The sequence below is a fragment of the Aulonocara stuartgranti genome, assembly GCF_965226115.1.
Source record: "Aulonocara stuartgranti genome assembly, chromosome: 5".
In the NCBI taxonomy this organism is placed as follows: domain Eukaryota; kingdom Metazoa; phylum Chordata; class Actinopteri; order Cichliformes; family Cichlidae; genus Aulonocara; species Aulonocara stuartgranti.
Window position 1 is genome coordinate 3578907 of NC_138943.1, and position 19897 is coordinate 3598803.

A 19897-nucleotide genomic window follows, 5' to 3' on the forward strand; every position below is an offset into this window, starting at 1 on the left:
TAACATACTCTTACTACAGGTCTCATTCATTAACACACATTCATAAATAGCTTTTTTGCTAAACATTCACACCCTTTGATGTATCTGGGTCAACTTGTAGTTTAGTATCTTGATCAAGAACACTCTGTAATGCTGAGTCAGGGATCGAACTCCTGGCCTTCTTGTTAATGCAATGACCCTAAGCCACAGCTGAGGGGTCACCAATGGAGGTAGATCAGCATGTTCGATTTGGCTCAGATTTTAGTCCGGATATTTTTCCCAGATGCCTTAAAAATGCACGGCGTCAACGTTAGCGCCGTCCAGCCCCACGCACGGGGCGATCCGCGTTAATGCGTGTGTGTGTGTGTGTGTATCCAGTAAAAAGAAACAGTTTGTTTCCACCTACAGAATGGTAAATGGACTTGTTCTTATATGGCGCTTTTCTACTCTTATATGAGCACTCAAAGCGCTTCATACAACTAATTCATTCACCGTTTCCAAGTTGTTAAATGCTTGCTATCTATCATTCAAACTCCGATGGATGCATCGGAGACTAACATGAGGTTAGTATCTTGCCCAAGGATATTTGGCAAGCACACCAGAGGAGTCTGGGATCGAACCAGGAACCTTCCAGTTAGTAGCTGACCTGCGCTACCACCTGAGCTACAGCCAACAACACTTATTCTCTTCCAGCTCTGTTTGTTTTTACCGATCCTGGGGGAAATATGTAGATATTTATCTGCTAAATGCTCCACCGTGCGCACCGCTGTTTAGCAGAAGTTTCCTGTTGGGATGCAGAAACTCTCCCGTCAGTCACAGTTTACCTGCCGACCTGTTCTCTGTTTTTTCCGTGTGGCAGACAGTCCATGTCTTTTTTTTTTTTTAACCTGGGCGTTTCCTTTAACTGCCTGATTGGTAGCCAATCGCATTCTCGGCTAACAAAAACATTCTCCTCCTTGCGCATAGCTGTTACAGGTATGTCTCGTTTGATACGCTGTTCCTTTTGTATAAGCCGCCTGTTGTAGAGACTGCCTCCTCTGTGAAGACGCCGGACCGGTATGTAACTTCTGAACTCATCATTTTTGGTTTGAACATCGTTTTATAACTGGCCTAACTGGTGGTCAAACAGCTGTATAGAAATAAACGCGCTCAATATTTGATATCTTTAAAATGCATTTCTTTGCTCTTGCTTGCTTTGGTAAATATTTAGGGATGGTCAGCCCTACAAATAATTCATACACTTTATATCTGCTGGACTGTTGGAGTAGACGTTAGTCTGTTGTTACTCTTTGACACGGTGACAGTCCAACCAGTTTATCCTGTTCTGTCAGTTCTCCGAAAAAACCCCATCACAATTCCTGGAAAAACCCTCCAGCTCTTTGTGCAGACAGAAGGAGCGTCTGACGTTTTTCCACTAGCGTGAAAATACTTTGCGTTTTCCAGGGGGTTAATATGAAATTCTTAGAGGCAACGTTATCATCTGAGTAACAATTTTATATTTTTAAATAAGCAGCACAGCACCCATTTGTACTTTCTGGCCTACATACTAGAGAGTATTCAGGGAATTTAAAATAGAAAGTAGCTCGTCCACAGAAGGACTGGTAGCTCCCCTTACGATAAGGGTTCAGATCACGCGAACAGGTGTGAAATGTGTGTGTTTAGTTAGTTAGTTTGTTTGCTTGTTTTAATCAATTTTAAATCATGCTTTTTATTTGTTTTTGTTTCTAATGTCTCTGTAAAGCACTTTGAATCACCTTGTTGTTGAATTGTGCTATACAAATAAATTTGCCTTGCCTTGCCTTACATACAGGGCTGAACTGGTAATCTGTCATTTGCCTGATATGCTGATACACTTGTTTCCCCACGATTCAACACATACTTCCACCAACAGAGCAAGAAAAAGACGGAAAGTGTAATTAGAGAGAATAAAGCATTAAGTGACTATTAGTTAATTAGGTTTAACTATTTTTTCTTTTGTTTTTCAGGGAATAAAACATTTAATTGACATCAGTCCTGTTTCTTTCTGTCTAATCGAGCCAGGTTTTCGAAGTAGAATTTGAATATTATATGACAGTTTTTTTTAAATTCTATTTCAATTTTTTGCTTGTACTATTCAGCTTTACCACTGCTTTGTGGAACTGTACAAATATTTACACTGTGTGCTGCTTTGAATGAGCACAGTGGGCCGCCTGGACCAAAAATGCTGATGATTTTTGTTTTTTTGTCCCAGTGCAGATCTGCTAGTAATGATCCTAAATATTACTGGGGGTGTCTGCTACTGACTGTGTGTGTGTGTGTGTGTGTGTGTGTGTGTGTGTGTGTGTGTGTGTGTGTGTGTGTGTGTGTTTTATGCAGGTTTGAATTGCACTGCTATACAGCCAGTAATTTAAAAATTCTTCTTATGTAATTCTTAAGATTCTTGTTATGATAAATGCCTCAGGAGGGTTTTTTTTTTTTTTTTTAAATCATCTTCATATGGATACTGAGAGGAAACACCCATAATGGTGTGGCACGTGGAAACCAAGTAAACTGGTTTCCAACACAAATGATTGCTTACTTACTCAAGAGAGAATGCTTGCCCTCAGGATTAATGATGGAGGTGAACATTGTCTTCCACTGGAAGATATTATAATGCAAGAAGAAACTAAAAGGAAAAAAGCAAGGCTCTCGATGAAGTATCAGACACCGGCTAAGGAGATGAGGAAGAGGGCATCCGCTTCCAATAATCACTCTATCAAATGTGAGCTCTCAAGAGTTAAATTAATGAGCCAATACTACACATCAAATGCGAACAGGATTATAGTTGCAACAACGTGATCTGCTTCACTGAAATGTGGCTAAACTGTAATCAGACTTTGGAACTGTGTGCATTTAATCTGAGCTGTCAGAGATGAAATATAAACAGGAAAGTCAGCAACGAGCAGACCTGTACAAAAAATCTTCAGACAGTGGATTTAGACAGCTTGCAGTCATGGTGGTGTATGCCTCAGGTCCCTACAGTAAGTTCATATATTGGACACATACAATTCTGTGCAGGCACAATCAACTGATCACCCAGGATTTTTTTTTTTTTGAGACTTCAACATACTGTTTATACTTTCTGATCTTACAACAATATGTTGACTGTCCAACTCGTTCTACAAGGATTCTTGGCTGATATTATGGCAACATTTAAAACAGTTATAATGTGGTATGTAACCCACATTTGTTAGTCTGGAGCCTCTCGAGCGTGTGTTCTTTCATCATTGTTATTTTGTTTATGTAAAGGACATGTAGCTACATGATACAGCATACTAAATAATAAGATACAATAGTTCTATTGATGTTTTTCATATGCATGTTTTTGTAAGAATGTGGGATAATAACTACCAGTATTTTATTATGACTTAATTTGTGATTTGGTGAAGTTAAGACAATGATCCACTATTTTAGAATATAAAGTAATTCAATTCTAATCAATTCCAATTCCATTCTTAGGCTGCTGGCCCAGATAAGCATAAGAAAATGGATGGAGGAATGTAAACACCTGATGCATAGTTGTGTAGTTTTTGTAAGCGAGTAGTAGGCTACATAAGAACAGCGGCAGTTCCAGAGGTCATGTCTGAACACGAAAAAGGAATTGTCAAGCTAAAACCTGTCAAATGAATCCAGGACCCTATACACAGTTCAACAAAGCCAGGGTATTTTTTCCTTTATCTGCATCACCCTAACATGCAGGTAACATCTGACCAATCGCACTGACTGATGTACCAGCAGTTACTGGATGAGTAAGGATGGAAGAGTAAACTATAATTATAGAAATAATACAAAGATGTTACACGCATAATACAGAATGAATGCAACACAGCTGCTCCAGTTAAATTAATGAGGTTTCAACAGTTACCCACAACACTGAATTTAAACGCTTTGATCTATAAGACCGTGAAAGAGCTACTATATCATACTATATTTAAAAAACTGTCGCTTAGAGTTCACAGAAAACAAACTAAAGTGGCCGCTAACAATTTCCTACTAATCCTCACGGAAAACTACTGGAGAACTTTAAATGCTGTCTGCACAAACAGCTCCGAGGGATCTTCCAGGAATAGTGATGTTTTGTTTTGTTTTTTCAAAGAACTGACAGGAGAGTGGGCGGTGATTTCACGCCTGTTGATCTCTAGTGTGCACACCTGCCTAACATCAGTGCTGTGCTGATTGGTCCAACAAACTGGATTCAACAGTGCGCGGGACTCCAGCAGCTGTGCTATAAAACAGGTGGATCTGGTTGGGATTAAGTTACCTAAAACACTTCTATAATGCATGTAAGAAGCCTTTTCAAAAAAAAGAACTGAGAAGGACGCAGGTGAGGTGAGAGAAGGCGGAGAAGGATCTGCCTCCTGTTGCTGCTGCAGAGAGATGCACAGAGACAGAGATGGCCACTGGCTTAGATACGAACTCTGGTCGGAGAATCGGAGCGTCTAAAGTGCGGTCAGTGATGTCAGGCAGGACGGTCGCTCTCCTTTTCTTCTCTCCTGTCATTGGGCACTCTGAAGACCGTGCAATATTAAATAAACATTGCCTTATAAAATAAACATACAAATAATCTCACACAGTCAATAGGCAAAGGCAAAAAAGTAATAAATAAAATTATATACTAAATCTAAACTAAGGCATAAAAATTGAGCTTCACTCTGCCTCTGAGGTTTACTGGTCCATGTACATGTCTATTGGTTTGTGAAAAAAGTGTTTCTTTTAAATATTAATATAATTGAATTAACACAGTATTTTATTTTATTTCTTTTAATCTGAAAAATGTTAAGATTCACCAGTTTGCTGCAATCGCCTCCATGTGAAATGGGATGGCAGCATTTGATTAACTTCAGCAGGCTTAAACATGGTATCAGACTAAGTTGACAGTTTATCTGTATATTTTAATACAACGTCTGATTACTGCTGATTTTGTTTTCTGTGTAAAACAAACAGTGGTGGATGGAGCAGCTACAAATTTTGCTTTTCTTCACGTTGGAGTCTGTTGATTAGGGGCTCTGATGAAGGGCTCCCTGTAACTTGTTCCCCAGTAATGGTTTAAAGGATGATCGCAAGAACAGCAGTGCTATATTCTGTCTCGTTTTGCATAGTGCATTAAATGTTAATGGACTCGTCACTGCCCCCAAATGCAGAAGAGCAGTCAGTACCGACAGGAAGTTGATTAAGAAAAAATGCAATTGCAACCAATTTAGATAAGTTCAAAAACATTTTGAAAATAGAGAGAGTAAGCCCCTCAGGAGAACATTGTAACAGAAATACAAGAAACTTCTAACACAGGTTAGGCAAAGAACAATACCAAAGAACTAGAAATCACCAAAATCTAACTGAAACAAAAAATTCACATAATTAAAAACATAAGCACTCGGTCACGAGACTCAGGACAAAGACTATAAACCCCTCAGCTGTATGCAAACACAGGAAACACAGCTGCTGATAAAAGACAGACGGGCGTGGTGTGGTTTCCATATGCTGTATGTATGTGTGTGCGTGTGTGTTTGTGTGTGTGTGTGGTTGAGAACTTCCTGCTGCTTAGACAGTTTGTCTTTGCAGAAGTCAGCGTCAGTGTGTTTGCTGGCAGATTAGCCGCTTCTTTCATTTTTCATTCTGCTGTTTTAGCCACACTCGTGAGTATTATTTTAAAATTTTTCGTTTTACTACTTTTATAAAGTGAATACGTATCTGCATTAGTTAGAATTACTCGCTTTTAAAATCAGTAACAGCGTTTTTGCTTTCATTATAAGGGGAGTCAAAATGAAACCTGAGTACTGCTGTTTGTGCCGCTGTAATGCTCGAACACCCACAGTGTCTGTGACTGAACAAAGAGCTGAAGATGTTACATCCTGCCAGTTAATTAATGTGCATTCAGGGAATCCCTCAGTTAAAAAGTTTTTATTCAAGTGAAATAAAAGGCACTAAATAACTTTTAAGTATTTGATCTTACTCATAAGATATCCATTATTTGAAAGTAGTATGAGCTGCACTTCTGAAAGTGTTTAGAGTAGTTCAGAATACTGCATATGCATTATTGATACGAAACTATTTCTGTCATTCAAAACCATTAAAATGTTCCACGCTGCATAAGCAATATTTTTACTTTTGCTACATTGAGCTAACTCGAGCTGGGCCTTTCAGTGTGAGGTTTGAATGTTCTCCATTTGCCTTTGAGTGTGACTTGTAGTTAAAAGCACTTTGAGAGATCAGTAACACTAGTAAGGTGAAAAAAGCAATACATCAAAGTAACAACATTATAGTTGCACCCATGAGCTAATAAATAATGTACAGAAAGACCAACTAGAATCCATTTATTCTGAGCAGGACCCAACCACACACGACCTCCTCACACTGCTTTGAAGGCCCAGACTAGTTTGGAATAAGTGATTTTATGTTTTAGTTAATGTTGTAGTTTGAAAACGGTAGTTCAGATGAAGTTTTTTAGATATAGCAGTGAGAATACAGTTTAACAGTCATCACATATTATATAATAATAATAGGCTTTCATGTTTTAGCTACATTGGACACGATACTGTGTGATAGTAGAATTTCTTTTTCAAAAACAAGTGTAAAACCTAAAAATATATTATCCCTGCTCTCTGAATTTAATTACTTTTAAAAATGTTACTGTAATGAGAAACCGCATTAGAGGAACTGGAGTGCCAGGAACTTCTCCATTTTCAATTCCAGATGTTGCTCCTGTGCTGTTAAGTAGAGGCCTTCACCTGGGAAGTTGTAGCTTGAAAGTCATCAGTGACTTATTTTAGTATATTCATGATGCAAAATAACCAACCACAGTTTTTTCAGTGTTTAAGTTTTAGTTTCTCTTTCTTCCCTTTGCTTTGGTTTCTTCTTTTTTCTGCCACGCTTCTCCATTTTCTTCCTCTGTTTTGATTCAGCAGACGTTTGAACAATACGTCACACACTGTGTGTTGGTCGTCTAAAACAGAGTTGATCTCTTGCAGAATCAAGTCAGAATGAAGATAGCAGCCTTTAATGGCAAGAACCTGGGACATAAGAAAGTCCATGACAAGTCTGTCGTCAAACACCTCACCAAGGTGATAATAATTTTACCTTTACAACAGAAAGCTTTAAATCCAACATCAATGACAAAATGTGTAACACTTAAATGATGTGTTTCCTCCAGATCATATCTCGGTACAGTGTGATTGTCCTGCTGGAGGTGGTGGATAAGAGCGGCAAAGCCATGGAAACGTTACTTCAAGAACTCAACAAAACTGAGTGAGTTCCCTGCAGTGATAGTGTGTGTATTTAATTATTTTATTTACAACATTTTTATGTAGAAAACTGCATGTTTAAGTTGCTTCTGTTTTCCTCAGCACTAACAGAAAACGCCCCTACAAAAAAACTGCCAGCAAACAACTGGGACGAGACACCTACAAGGAGCAGTATGTCTGTTTCTACAGGTGTGTGAGTCTAAGTTCACTCGAATACAACATCTCAGTGGTTATTAATCAGACTTTAATTTGTGAGATTCATGGCCAGACACACTGATGTCTGACTATTTGTGTTTATCTCTCAGACCAGATGAAGTGACGCTGAAGGACTCACACCAGTATGAAGATAATCAGGCTGGAGATGAAGATGCCTTTGCCAGAGAGCCCTTCATCCTGCGGTTTGATTGTCCAACTACAGGTTTGTGCTTTTTACTGTGTTTGAGTAACGCTTTAAGTTACAAAACAAAACAAGTGGAAGTGCCAAACACCCTGAGATCTGTGTATTGGCTCAGCAAAGGGGAAAGAATCACAGCTCACAATCATTTCTAATTTTCTTAGTGTATTTGCTGTGATCAGCTGACCTGCTGCTCTTTGTGGATTTACAGAACTGAATTCAATAAGATGTACACAGTTTGACAAGCTATAATGGCTGATGTCTTTCCCCTGCATTGACACTACACTGTTTATTATCTTTACACTAGACAGAATACAGCTGGTATAAAGTCAGAATTTAGTGAATGGATCTAAACATCATCAGTTTAAGTTTCACCTAAATCTGACCACGAGCACTACAGTCACTGTGCACCAGTCCAACACAGAGCTTTGCTGTGAATCCACATTAACTCAACCTAACCTTATTATCCTGGACAAAGCTGCTGTTACGACCCGGCCTCGGGGCGACGTTCCATCTAAGCTGCACGCGTGCGCAATCGTTGCGCACAAAAAAATCTAACCGGAACTAAAATGTAAATAAATAAGTTAAAATTCATGTTGTTTCGCAGTGTGAGTCAGTGAGTGACCGGTGACTGCTCCATGATGCGATTCACATTCGTATATACGCAGCTAATCAACCTCGACAGGCTATGACAGCGTCCTTGTGTGCCGACACCGCTGTTTTAGTTGGCAAAGCGGCTGATGTGGAGTGAAGCCACATTAATGACAACGTGTACAACCATTGGAGATGTGAGCAGGACAGACGGAACAACTGACGGGAAAAGTGTGGACTTTATACCAGTTTTTAAATTGTGTTGATCGGCCACGTAAGACCAGAGCTATGATAAAAATATCTGCAATGTTTGGTTTTCTTCCTGAATACTATCGTTGTTCATTTTTACTGTGGGAAGAAACAGTAAAATCAGCGTTTTATACGTTTTATTGGGGGGGGGGGTTTAAAAGGGAGAGTGCAGTTTTACTTAGTCCAAGTACAAAACATAAAGCTGATGTAACGCACATAGGTTTATAGCTATTGCTACTTTTCACCAATCGTCCCTTAGTTTTAGGAGTCACAGCGGTGTTTTGAGATGTGAGAGATTCGCGACGTTTTGTGTTTGGAGTCTAAAGTTAGTGTGTTGTCTTGTGTAGTTAGTGTGAGTGTAGTCAATAGTTTTGTTGTGTGTCAGAACAATGAGGCGACTGCTGAATGTTACAGGTGTTACAGCAGTGATACATCTGCTGTTGTCAGGCCTGCAGGTATCAGGCTGTTGTTCTCCTTTATCTCATAGTGGACAGAAATTATTTTTTGGAGCGGCACAAATAATTTGTGTGGCATCAGATTTGATGCAGAACAGCTGATTGTTCTGTAAATAGTTTGAAATGTTTATTTAAAACTGCCTTGGCTGCATTATTAGGTAAACAGCTGAAAAAAACTTTGTTGTTTGCAAAACTCAGTAACTTTTAAGTAACTATATAAATAATTGCCCAGCATTGGTCATTATTTACTGTATTTTGCAGACAGAGAGTTACAGGACTCTCTCCCAGACCACAGACTCATAATACAAGTCAGAGCTTTATAAAAAAAACTATTTTACTTTTACTTTATTTTTACTTCCAATGGTGTTAACATACTACACAGGTCGTGAACAAGATTCTTTCACATTTTCATTGTAAGTGGGCTAAAGCAGTTAATTAAAAGTAATCTAACATAAATGCAAACGCTGTAATTTGATTATTTTAATAAACATGTCATACAGAAATGAAAGAGAACATTTTGTTCATTTGTTTGTTTCTACACGAGCTTTGTGTGATTTGTAAGTATCTGAGGCTGAGACCACAGAACTGTAAAACATGATTGTTGTGTAATCATGTTTTACACAACAATCATTGTGTATTATGTAATTTAATTAGCCATAAAATCGTCACATTCTCTGTAAGAACTATTGAACAGCGTATATTTTAAAGGCTTTAAAACCAAGTAAGTAGAACTTGCTCATAGGGGGTCATATGATTGTTGGGTTTTTCTCTGTATCTACAATATAAAGCGCCTTGAGGCGACTTTTGTTGTGATTTGGCGCCATATGAATAAAATTGAATTGAATTGAAACATCGCTAATGTCACAAAACTTTGCCGACATGTGGCCAACAGTAATGTTTTAATGTTCTTCATTATTAAACATTTGCACATAAATAAGTTACATAATATTCAGTACTTACATTTGAAAGTTTACTCCTTGGCTGCCCCGCTTCCGCCGTTTTTTTTGGCAAAATTATCCACACCCACCGCCGCACTAGGAAGTCTGGGATATGTTGGGCCATGAAGGATACGCCGACCCATCCTTAAAATTCAGGGAAATGAAGGACACATTTGAGGCTGCATTTTGAGCAGCCTTTGAATTGGGACAGCCTTCGTCGCGTTGATGTGACGTAATCGGCCTTAAAATGCGGCCTTTAAGGCTGCAGACCCTGAATTGGGATACAGCCAAAAACACACACACCAATGGGAGGAGCCACACATCAAAACAGGTGGCATGCGATCACAAACCACAACATTTCTTGGAATCAAAGCACTACCTAATATTTTCATGTAACATTTGAATAACACAATATTAGTATAGCTTAGTTTGTTTTGCTGGATGTTTCCCAGTATCAAAATACACTAATCCAATATTTGATTAAAATGATATTACATGGGGCGACCGTGGCTCAGGGGGTTGGGAAGCGTATCTGTAACCGGAAGGTCGCCGGTTCCATCCCCAGGCTCTCTGTCCTGGTCGTTGTGTCCTTGGGCAAGACACTTTACCCTACTTGCCTACTGGTGTTGGCCAGAGGGGCCGATGGCGCGATATGGCAGCCTCGCTTCTGTCAGTCTGCCCGAGGGCAGCTGTGGCTACAACTGTAGCTGCCTCCACCAGTGTGTGAATGTGAGAGTGAATGAATAGTGGCGTTGTAAAGCGCTTTGGGTGCCTTGAAAAGCGCTATATAAATCCAATCCATTATTATTATTATTATTACACGCAAGCTTTAAATTTGCAGTTTATCAAGCACCACTGAACATCATTACCTTTAAATCTAAGCTCTCTTCTTCCTCTCCTGTCTTGTCTTTCTTACCTTTCTCCATCTCTGAGTGAAGTTAGCTCTCTTTCTTTTCTCTCCCTTTGAAACAGAGCTGCTGGATCTTTAACTAGCGACACAGTGCACACAAACAGTTTGTGTACGTGCTGATGTGTTGAGCAGATAGAAGCGCTGCATTTAAAATTACCTGCCACTAGGGCTGCCACAAACGATTATTTTGATAGTCGACTAGTCACCGATTATTTTTGCGATTAGTCGACTAATCAGATCATCATCCATTGGACGTAAAACGTACAGCTTATTGCACCAGCAGCATCTGCTCTTATATAACTATCATTAGCTTACAGCTTTAAGTGTTTCAGGTCTGTGCTAACTAAAAATAAAGACAAGATGATAGTTTATTAAAGTTTAATGAAATCTGCAGATTGTTTCGGTGAAGTTTAATAAACTCCTTGCTATCTAAAATATAACAGGACACCGGAGTAAATTCTCGAGCATCTCACACTTCTGATAATCAGCTGTCTGCTTGATGTTTGTTCAGCTGTGTAAAAACTATAACTTTATTTAGTGCCCAATAAACACAGGTTATACCCTGTATTAGCCATTTCTGTCCTTTAGATTCTTACTTCATATTTTTCACACTAACAACCTTGGCAGTGTAGTCAAACAGAGGGAGCCTGTTACCTGAGCCTGACAGTGATGCCTGATAGTGTAGCACTCCACCTTCTCATCTAAATATAAAAAACTGTATTTCAGTTATGGACGATCTGGTCCTGATCCCAGTCCACACAAAGCCAGAGGACTCTCTGAAGGAGCTGGACGAGCTGCATGATGTAGTTGAAGACATCAGGAAGAAATGGAAAACTGATGTAAGTTTTATGTTTTGATTAAAAAATTCAGACCAATTCAGTTGTATTTGTATAGAGCCAATTCAACACAACAGTTGTTTCAAGGGGCGTTATAGTAAATTTAAAAAATGCATGATGACCCACTCCACCCTGCCTTTCCCCCAGCCTGCTTGTGTCACAGTTTGTTTCTGCAATAAAGAGAGGGTTTGGCTTATTTCAAATAAGCAACACTGCACCTGGTCAGGTGTTGCTAGTGATTATACTGACTACATACCTTATAGCAAGGTTAAGTTCTTGACTATGCAGCCTGGTGTGTGACACGTATGACCATGAAATTACCTGGGATTTGTTGCCTTTTAGAATATTTGTAGAATATAGCTGAATATTTTCTCTTACAGCAGAAATCTTCAAGCTGAAATACTACAATATCTTTCTAAAACTAAACAATTACTTTTAGTTTCTAAACCTAACCAAGCAGCGAATAAACAACAAACTGTGAACTAAGCTCCAAAACAGGACACAGATCAAACTCCCTTCATTCAGAATCTTAATAAATAACTTTATCTGACCTTTGTTTTAAAGCAGATCCTGAATATCTCACCTTGTTAATCCATATAGTGACTCAGATTATAATATATTTTTAACTACTTGATTTTGTCATCCTTTAGACAGACCGATAAGGAAGGAAGTCTTCAAGCTGCTTTGCTCATTAACAAATGAAAAGAAAACTTTAAAAACACAAGTGCATAAATCTTTGTATCCTACAATGAAGTGATGCTCAATAAATGACAGCTCTTCACGGGATCGCATAATAACGAATATATCCTACCATATAAATCTTTGTGCTGTTATTTAAAGAATACATTAATACCATTAGACATTAGAGTGTCACATACTGGCTGTAACAAACATCTGTCATTGTACTAAGTGAGTTCTGCTCTCTTTTGGCATTTTTTGGCAGAATATAATGCTTTTGGGGGACTTTAATGCTGATGGACGATATCTCTCCAAGAAGAAGAAGGAAAAGATTCGCATCTGCTCTTCTTCCTACAACTGGCTCATTGATGACAATGTCGACACCACAGCTAGCAACAAAAATGATAACACCTACGACAGGTGACACACATATAGCACTTTCTATGCCCGAGTTTAAAAAACTTTTTATATAATCACTATATAATGGCACGACCTTTTGGGATATTTCTAATTTCTATTTCTTTGCTTCTGGTGTTTTGAAAAATTGTGCATAATGACCAAAAGGAAATAAGAGTTAGTTGTTATTTGTTTGTTAGAGTTTGTCTGTTTTGTCTGTATTGGGAACGTGCACATGAGGCTGGATGACTCACGAATTCTGATTAAATCTACCTGTGTGTACATTAAATTTGTGTGAAAAAAGTGCAGGAATTCAGGAAATAAATCAGTATAGCTGTAGTGGAGGCATGTAGTCCCAGACTCTTAATGTTTTAAAGATTTTTTTCTCAGAGTGCCTCTCACATAAGAAATAATATTGGCATCAGTGACTTTCAATTTGAGACAGAAAATGGAGAAATAAAACTATTGGCGCTTCACGCTATAAAGTAGACAGACAGAAATGAAGTTCTTAACTGTTTGAAAGAAATGCGTCTCCTCTTTGTCAAACAGAATTGTTGTGTATGGACAGACCATGCTGAACGCCATCGTACCCAACTCGGCCAAGTCCTTCAACTTCCAGCAGGAGTTTGACCTGACCGATGAGGAGGTGAGTTTTTTCTAAGCTCAAAGATAGAAATGATTTGACAGGTTTTAGTATTTTAAAGGACACCATGAGTGTTGTCATTCAACTCTTTAAGGCCCTGGGCATCAGTGACCATTACCCTGTGGAGGTGGAGCTGAAGACCAAAGATGCGTCTGGGGAAGGACAATCTAAGAAAAAAGGTTATTATTTTTCATCTCTGACTCTTACTGTATTTATATTTGACAGCAGGAATGGAGATTGATAAGAATTTAGTGATTCTGATGCCATTATCGATATCATTGAGTTCTCATTGGCTCCGCTTTAAGGGTCACCACTGTCTCTAAAGGAATATATTTGTGCAAATTAATTACACGCTGTGTGGTCAAAGGTTTTGCATGCTGACCTCAATGCTATGATCAGCATTGAGGTCATAACTCAAAAGAGTAACATATTACACATATTACACAGAACACTCTTATTAAAAGTAATGCAGTACATTACTACCATTACTTCCAGGAGAAACTAAGTACTTATACTACACATTACATTTCTTTTTCTCTATAAAATTACCTTAAAAAAAATGTCTCATAAATACCATATACAGTGGGATGCAAAAGTTTGGCAACCTTGTTAATAGTCATTATTTTCCTTTATAAATCGTTGGTTGTTACAATAAAAAATGTCAGTTAAATATATCATATAGGAGACACACAGTGATATTTGAGAAGTGGTAAGCTCAATGTAACAGGATAAACCTGAGGCTACAATCCCACGAACCAGCATAAATCCCTATCCTAATGAGGACACACATACAGTGCTGGTATTTAGTTTTTAGGTATGAACACAAGGCCTGCAACACAAAGCAAAGATGAAAACCAGACCAAAGACACTTTAAAACAATTGCAACGTGAGTCTACTGTAGAAACATGAACCAGGAGAAGTGGAAGCTACATCCTGACTACTCATCACTGCTTTTGTTACCTGTGGCAGATCAGGGACTGGCTATTGGGCTGGGATCGGCATTGAGTCAGCTTTAACATCACTCTATTGAACACTTTTTATGATTTTCAAACTACCCCAACCGCTCGCAGCAGATGGCCCCGCCCCTCCCTGAGCCTGGTTCTGTCTGAGGTTTCTTCCTGTTAAAAGGGAGTTTTTCCTTCCCACTGTCGCCAAACTGCTTGCTCATAAGGGGTCCTATGATTGTTGGGTTTTTCTCTGCATGTACCCTACAGGGTCTACCTTGCAATATAAAGCACCTTGAAGTGACTGCTGTTGTGGTTTGACCCTGTATAAATAAAACTGAATTAAGGAAATATATTTCTAAAGGTGCTATTGACATAAAATTCTCACCAGATGTCAGTAACAGCCCATCCAATGCACACATTCAATGAAATCAAAGTATACATGTCCATAATTTATGTCTAATAATGACACAGGAAAATGTTTTCAACATGCTCACTGAATTTTATTTCATACTTTGAACAAAACCCTTTGTTGGTGATGACGGCATCAAGATGCCTACAGCACGGAGAAACTTGTCACATGCATTGGGTGCAGGTGTGATTTTGTCCCATTCTTTCAGACACCCAGGCCCTATTTCAGGAAGCCGGTTTAGTGCAAACTCTGAGTAAGTATACGCTGAGTTAATGAAAACTCTGGGTTTTCGGTTTCACAAAGCGAGTTTAGATTAATTCTGAGCGAGTTACTATGACGACACACTCCGTGAAGCTAACCTGCCCCCTAGCAGGTTTACTTCAACTAACCCTGACTTTCTCCGCCTCTTTGTCAGAAACCTGACTGTAGGAAGTGTCAGACATGGCGTGCCCCTTCCTTGAAGAGCCAGTAGATGTTGAAGCCCAAATTCTCCGCAGAGCTCTCCGCCGGGAGAGAGTGATTAGAGCGCGTTTGGACATTTTATCATTTCCTGATGATTTCCTGTGTGAACGTTACCGTTTCTCAGCACAATCTATAATTTATTTGAATAACATCCTCAGGCCTAATATTGCTCATGTGACATCGCGGACATGCTCTCAGTTCTGTACATATTATTTGTATTGCACTTCGGTTTTTTGCAAACGGGAGCTTTCTGTATAATATTGGTGACGCTGAGCACGTTTCCAAGGCTACCGTCTGTCGGGCAGTCAGGAATGTTACAGTTGCACTGAAACGTCTCCTGTACTCGTTTGTGGTGTTCCCCGGTCATAGACCCACAAGATTTATCAAAGAGGGATGCCACAAAATTGCAGGTATCAGGATGAACAAAACTTGATTCATGATGTGGTGATACTTGAACTACTACTTAAATTTTACATTTATTCTCACGGTTCCCAGGCGTGATTGGCTGTATAGATGGCACTCACATTCCAATCATTGCTCCTTCAGTAAATGAAGGAGACTATGTGAACAGGAAGTCTTTCCACAGCATTAATGTACAGGTACATAGTTCCCTGTAGCATTTCAAACTAACAAATTATTTCATTATAGTAATGGATGCTAATTTGTGTTCTCTGCACTGTGAAGATCATATGTGATGCTGCCAACATTATCACAAATGTGGAAGCCAACTGCTCAGCCTCTGTGAGTGGTGGTGGTGGAGGACCCCCACCTGTTTTTCGGGCCTCCGCTTTTTTTCTGTTGGCTATAACGGGTCACATTTGAGCATACAGAGTAAGCAAATACGTACTTGTAATGTGCTCAGATAATTTCAATAAGTGCTTACAGAGGGGAAATTAATGTAGCCTCTAACTGCAATTGATTGACATCGGACAAACAGACCAAGCACTATGGCTCATAATACAATTACACCTTACCTCTTTGGACTATATTTTTATATTTCATTTTTACTTGCTGCCAGGAACGTTTGGGGCCTGTTGGGTTGCACCTGCGCTCACATCACATCACAAAATAAAATGTATAACATAAAAAATAAAATCAAATATAATAAAATAACGTGTTAAATGGGTGGAAATCCCTAGATCAATGTTTAAATTAACACTCACGCATTGACTCTGTCGGCTATGTTTTGCCATGCATGCTCCCTTTCTTTTGCAGCTGTGGCTGTGTTACTTTTTTCCCGCGGAATTTGCATGTTATCGGCATATGCTGCCATCAGAATTTCGGCCTCAAGCGCTGTGAAATACATTGACCGCGCCTTCTTTCCCTCCGTCTCCATGGTGACTCGCTTAATCTGTGCTCCACTAATCAGGGCTTTATGCATCCTCGTGCGCGCGCTTAACTTGGGGTTAAAGCAACTCCGCGTTGACTGAACTAATTGTTATCAGCCTTTCTTTCGAATATTCCAAGTTGGACAGTTCGGGGTTACTCAACCCTGAGTATCGTTTTTCACTCTGAGTTTTCTAAACCGGCTTCCTGAAATAGGGCCCCAGTCTTCAAATCCTGAACTGGAACCTTCAGTGGTTTAGAAATTCTTCGGTAACCAGTGTTATCAGTATGTTTTGCAACAACAAGGCTGCAAAGGTGTAGAATTTGCTCATTGGCTTCATCCTTCATGAGATGTTTCCTGTGTGACACCTTAGTAATGAAACATGGTTCTATAAGCCGTCAGTTGAGACTAAACCAGCTGATTTTAATTTGCACTAAATGGCTTTTTTTTCTCATTCCTGTCCCGTTTGGCGCTGCAGTAATCAAAATTATTGTCTGAAGGCCAATTAAAATGCAAAACAAGTGGATCATTGTGGCTTTGCCATACTGGTCCACTTGATTGAGCTTTATTATTTAGTTATTTTTTTACTTTTCAGTTATTACAATTGGAACAGACAGGGCTAGGGGATAGAAAAGGGAAAGACGTAGACAAGTTCAAGAAAAGGGGAGGGAAAGAAAAACAGCAGGGAAGAAGGACAGTAAGAAAACTAAAAGCGTCTTTTTGCCTGTTCCTTTGTTCATGTGTTCAATACCTTTTCGTTTGTCATTTCTCTTTATTACACATAACTTTAATGGGTTGTTACTGACATCTGGTGAGAATTTCATGACAACAGCACGTTTAGAAATATATTAACTTAGAAAATTGTTGACATGTGCAATACTTATTTTACCCATTGTATTTCCTCTTTCTAATATTAACAACAGGATGACAGGAGCAAAAAAGAAAGCAAGGACAAGCATCCAACATGCCAACCAAGAGAGGACGTCGGGCTGTTTAGTGTTAAACTTTAACAATCTTGCTATTAATTTTTAAAATTTGGGTTACTCCAGTTAATTTTTAAACTCAGTTTTTCTTCGGATTTAACAGAAAACCACATCAGGTGGTTCAACGTGATAAAAAAATAACTCTGTTTGTCTGCTTTACTGAATTTACTGTGGAAAAGACAAATGAGTGTAAAGATATTAGTACTACATGGAAATTATGTTAGACTATGTAAGAAATGTTGTTTTATATGTTTTCCAGACACCTTCCATGGTAAACATGAACTTATTTTGGTTTCTCTTGGTCACTGTATAGATAGCATACCCCACAGGGTCTACCTTGGGCTATTTTGCTATTTAGAGTGGGAACGTATGTATAAATATTGTACTTCTGAGCTAAGGGCATTAGTAGGAAATAAAATGTATTAACATTTTTAATAATGGAAATGACCATAAATTGTTGAAGAGCATGCTGATAAGTGAATAAATGTTTTGTTTGGGAAAATATTTGCAGATTCATTTCAGCTGTTAAATTGAGAATTTGCCTAAATAACCAGGAATGGACAGATTGAAGCATATTTTGTTCCACCAGTTGAATAATAATGGACGGTTTTTTCATATTTGATGCAATTAAATGACTGTTTATATTAAACCAATTCTTGCTGTTTTTATTTATTTATTTTTTACAATAACCATGGGCAGGCTGGGGTACTCGAGAAAACAGATGTATGTGTCACGGAGTTGGAGGAAGAAGGACCCAAGATGCAAGCAGTGGATGAAATGCTAGTGAAGTTTATTTACAAACAGGGTAAGTGGCAAAACTGGGGCCCCTTCTTCGTACCTCGCTAAGTAAGTTAGCCGGATTTGACTGTTGACTGATTTCGCGTGATCCTGGATCGTTCGGTTCTTCGAAGCCCATCCGGGACTTGCTGTCATAGCAACAGAGCCGTAAGCGTAAACCTGCTCGGGAGCAGGTTTACTTTATGTAAACAGGATTAGATCGCGGCCACTCAGGTATGTCCGCTTCATGTATACGAAAGCAACAGCGATATTTTACCACTGTCTTACCATAAATAAATATTATCAATGTAACTAAAGATAATGCAGCACTTTATCCTTTTATTGATGTCACACAGATACATACAGGTCATTTCCTAAAAAAGGGAAATGTACTATTAACATTCTATTACATGTATGTGATTATTACAGATGTAATTCATATTTCAGAGTAGTAATTGCAAATTACTTTGTGTAATCAAGATGAGAGACCACGGCTATAAAAGCGAAGGTGGCTTTGGGAAGCCTGTCGCAGCCATGTCCTGTCTGTATACGCGAGCCACCCATTGCGGAAGGTGCAAGATTGATAAGGAGAGTCCTCAGAATTCAGCGTATATTGCGGGACAGACAGGATCCTTTAGCTCAGCGCGACAGTGTGCTCATAGAGAGATATCGATTTTCCCGTGAGGGTATTATTTACTTAACCAACTTGTTGACGAGGGGGTGCAGGACCACCACCTGTCTTTTTTTGCTCTGCCCTTTTCTTGGTTGCTGTTATGAACAAACAGATTATTTCAGGGTCTCTTTCCAAGAGACGAAAAGCAATACAAGTGATAAATATTACCATTCTGTAGAATACTCCTGTATTCCACTTTTACTTGTTCCCATGTTCTAGTGGGTCCTGTTGTGGCTCTAATGTGAAAGGGGATATAATATAACATAATGTAATATAATATTGGATAATATGGTGTGATATGATAAATCTACCCTACCACCTACTGGTGTTGGCCAGAGGGGCCGATGGCGCAATATGGCAGCCTGGCTTCTGTCAGTCTGCCCCAGGGCAGCTGTGGCTACAACCGTAGCTTGCCTCCACCAGTGTGTGAATGTGAGAGTGACTGAATAGTGGCATTGTAAAACGCTTTGGGTGCCTTGAAAAGCGCTATATAAATCCAATCCATTATTATTGTTATTATTAAATTACTTAAGAGTTTAATTTGTCAGCAACTTTCTGCCAGCCCTCTCTCCTTGCTTTTGCAGCCTTTGCAGTGTTCCCTTGCGTTTTAATTAAACTCTGAAACTCCTAAAATCCCTCACTCAAGAGTTCTTGCTCTGCTGCCGAAAAATTACCGAGCGCGCTCCTTCGACATTTTCGCCGACCAATCAAAGGGTTGCCGATCAATGTTTCTACTATCGATGCGTAGCCCCTGTTGGGCCACCCAGTGATCTCACATTACTTCATCCAGCTATACTAATCGTCAACAACAGGTGTGTTCGGGGAACCGGAATAGCGAGCTCAGAGTTAGCGCGATGATTTGATCTTGGATGTAGTAAGAATGGGCCCTATTTCAGGAAGCCGGTTTAGAAAACTCAGAGTGAAAAACGATACTCAGGGTTGAGTAACCCCGAACTGTCCAACTCGGAATATTCGGTTTCAGAAAGGCTGATAA

The 19897-nt window shown here is 39.2% G+C and overlaps 1 protein-coding gene across 3 annotated transcripts; it reads left to right on the forward strand.

The window, feature by feature from the left end:
- The first annotated feature begins 924 nt into the window (after positions 1-924).
- Positions 925-18106, forward strand: LOC309706114 (deoxyribonuclease gamma-like). Of its 3 annotated transcripts, none has more exons than XM_082532359.1 (10): positions 925-1035; positions 6963-7055; positions 7145-7239; positions 7338-7424; positions 7541-7653; positions 11499-11611; positions 12552-12706; positions 13232-13328; positions 13420-13504; positions 17394-18106. In XM_082532359.1, the coding sequence occupies exons 2-10, from the start codon at positions 6975-6977 to the stop codon at positions 17396-17398; spliced, it is 831 nt and encodes a 276-aa protein (XP_082388485.1). In that variant the 5' UTR covers positions 925-1035; positions 6963-6974; the 3' UTR covers positions 17399-18106. The 3 variants fall into 3 exon arrangements, with proteins under 3 accessions (XP_082388485.1, XP_082388484.1, XP_082388483.1); XM_082532358.1 differs by lacking the exon at positions 925-1035 and adding an exon at positions 5430-5630 and having other exon boundaries at positions 7347-7424; XM_082532357.1 differs by lacking the exon at positions 925-1035 and adding an exon at positions 5434-5630.
- The last annotated feature ends 1791 nt before the right edge of the window (positions 18107-19897 follow it).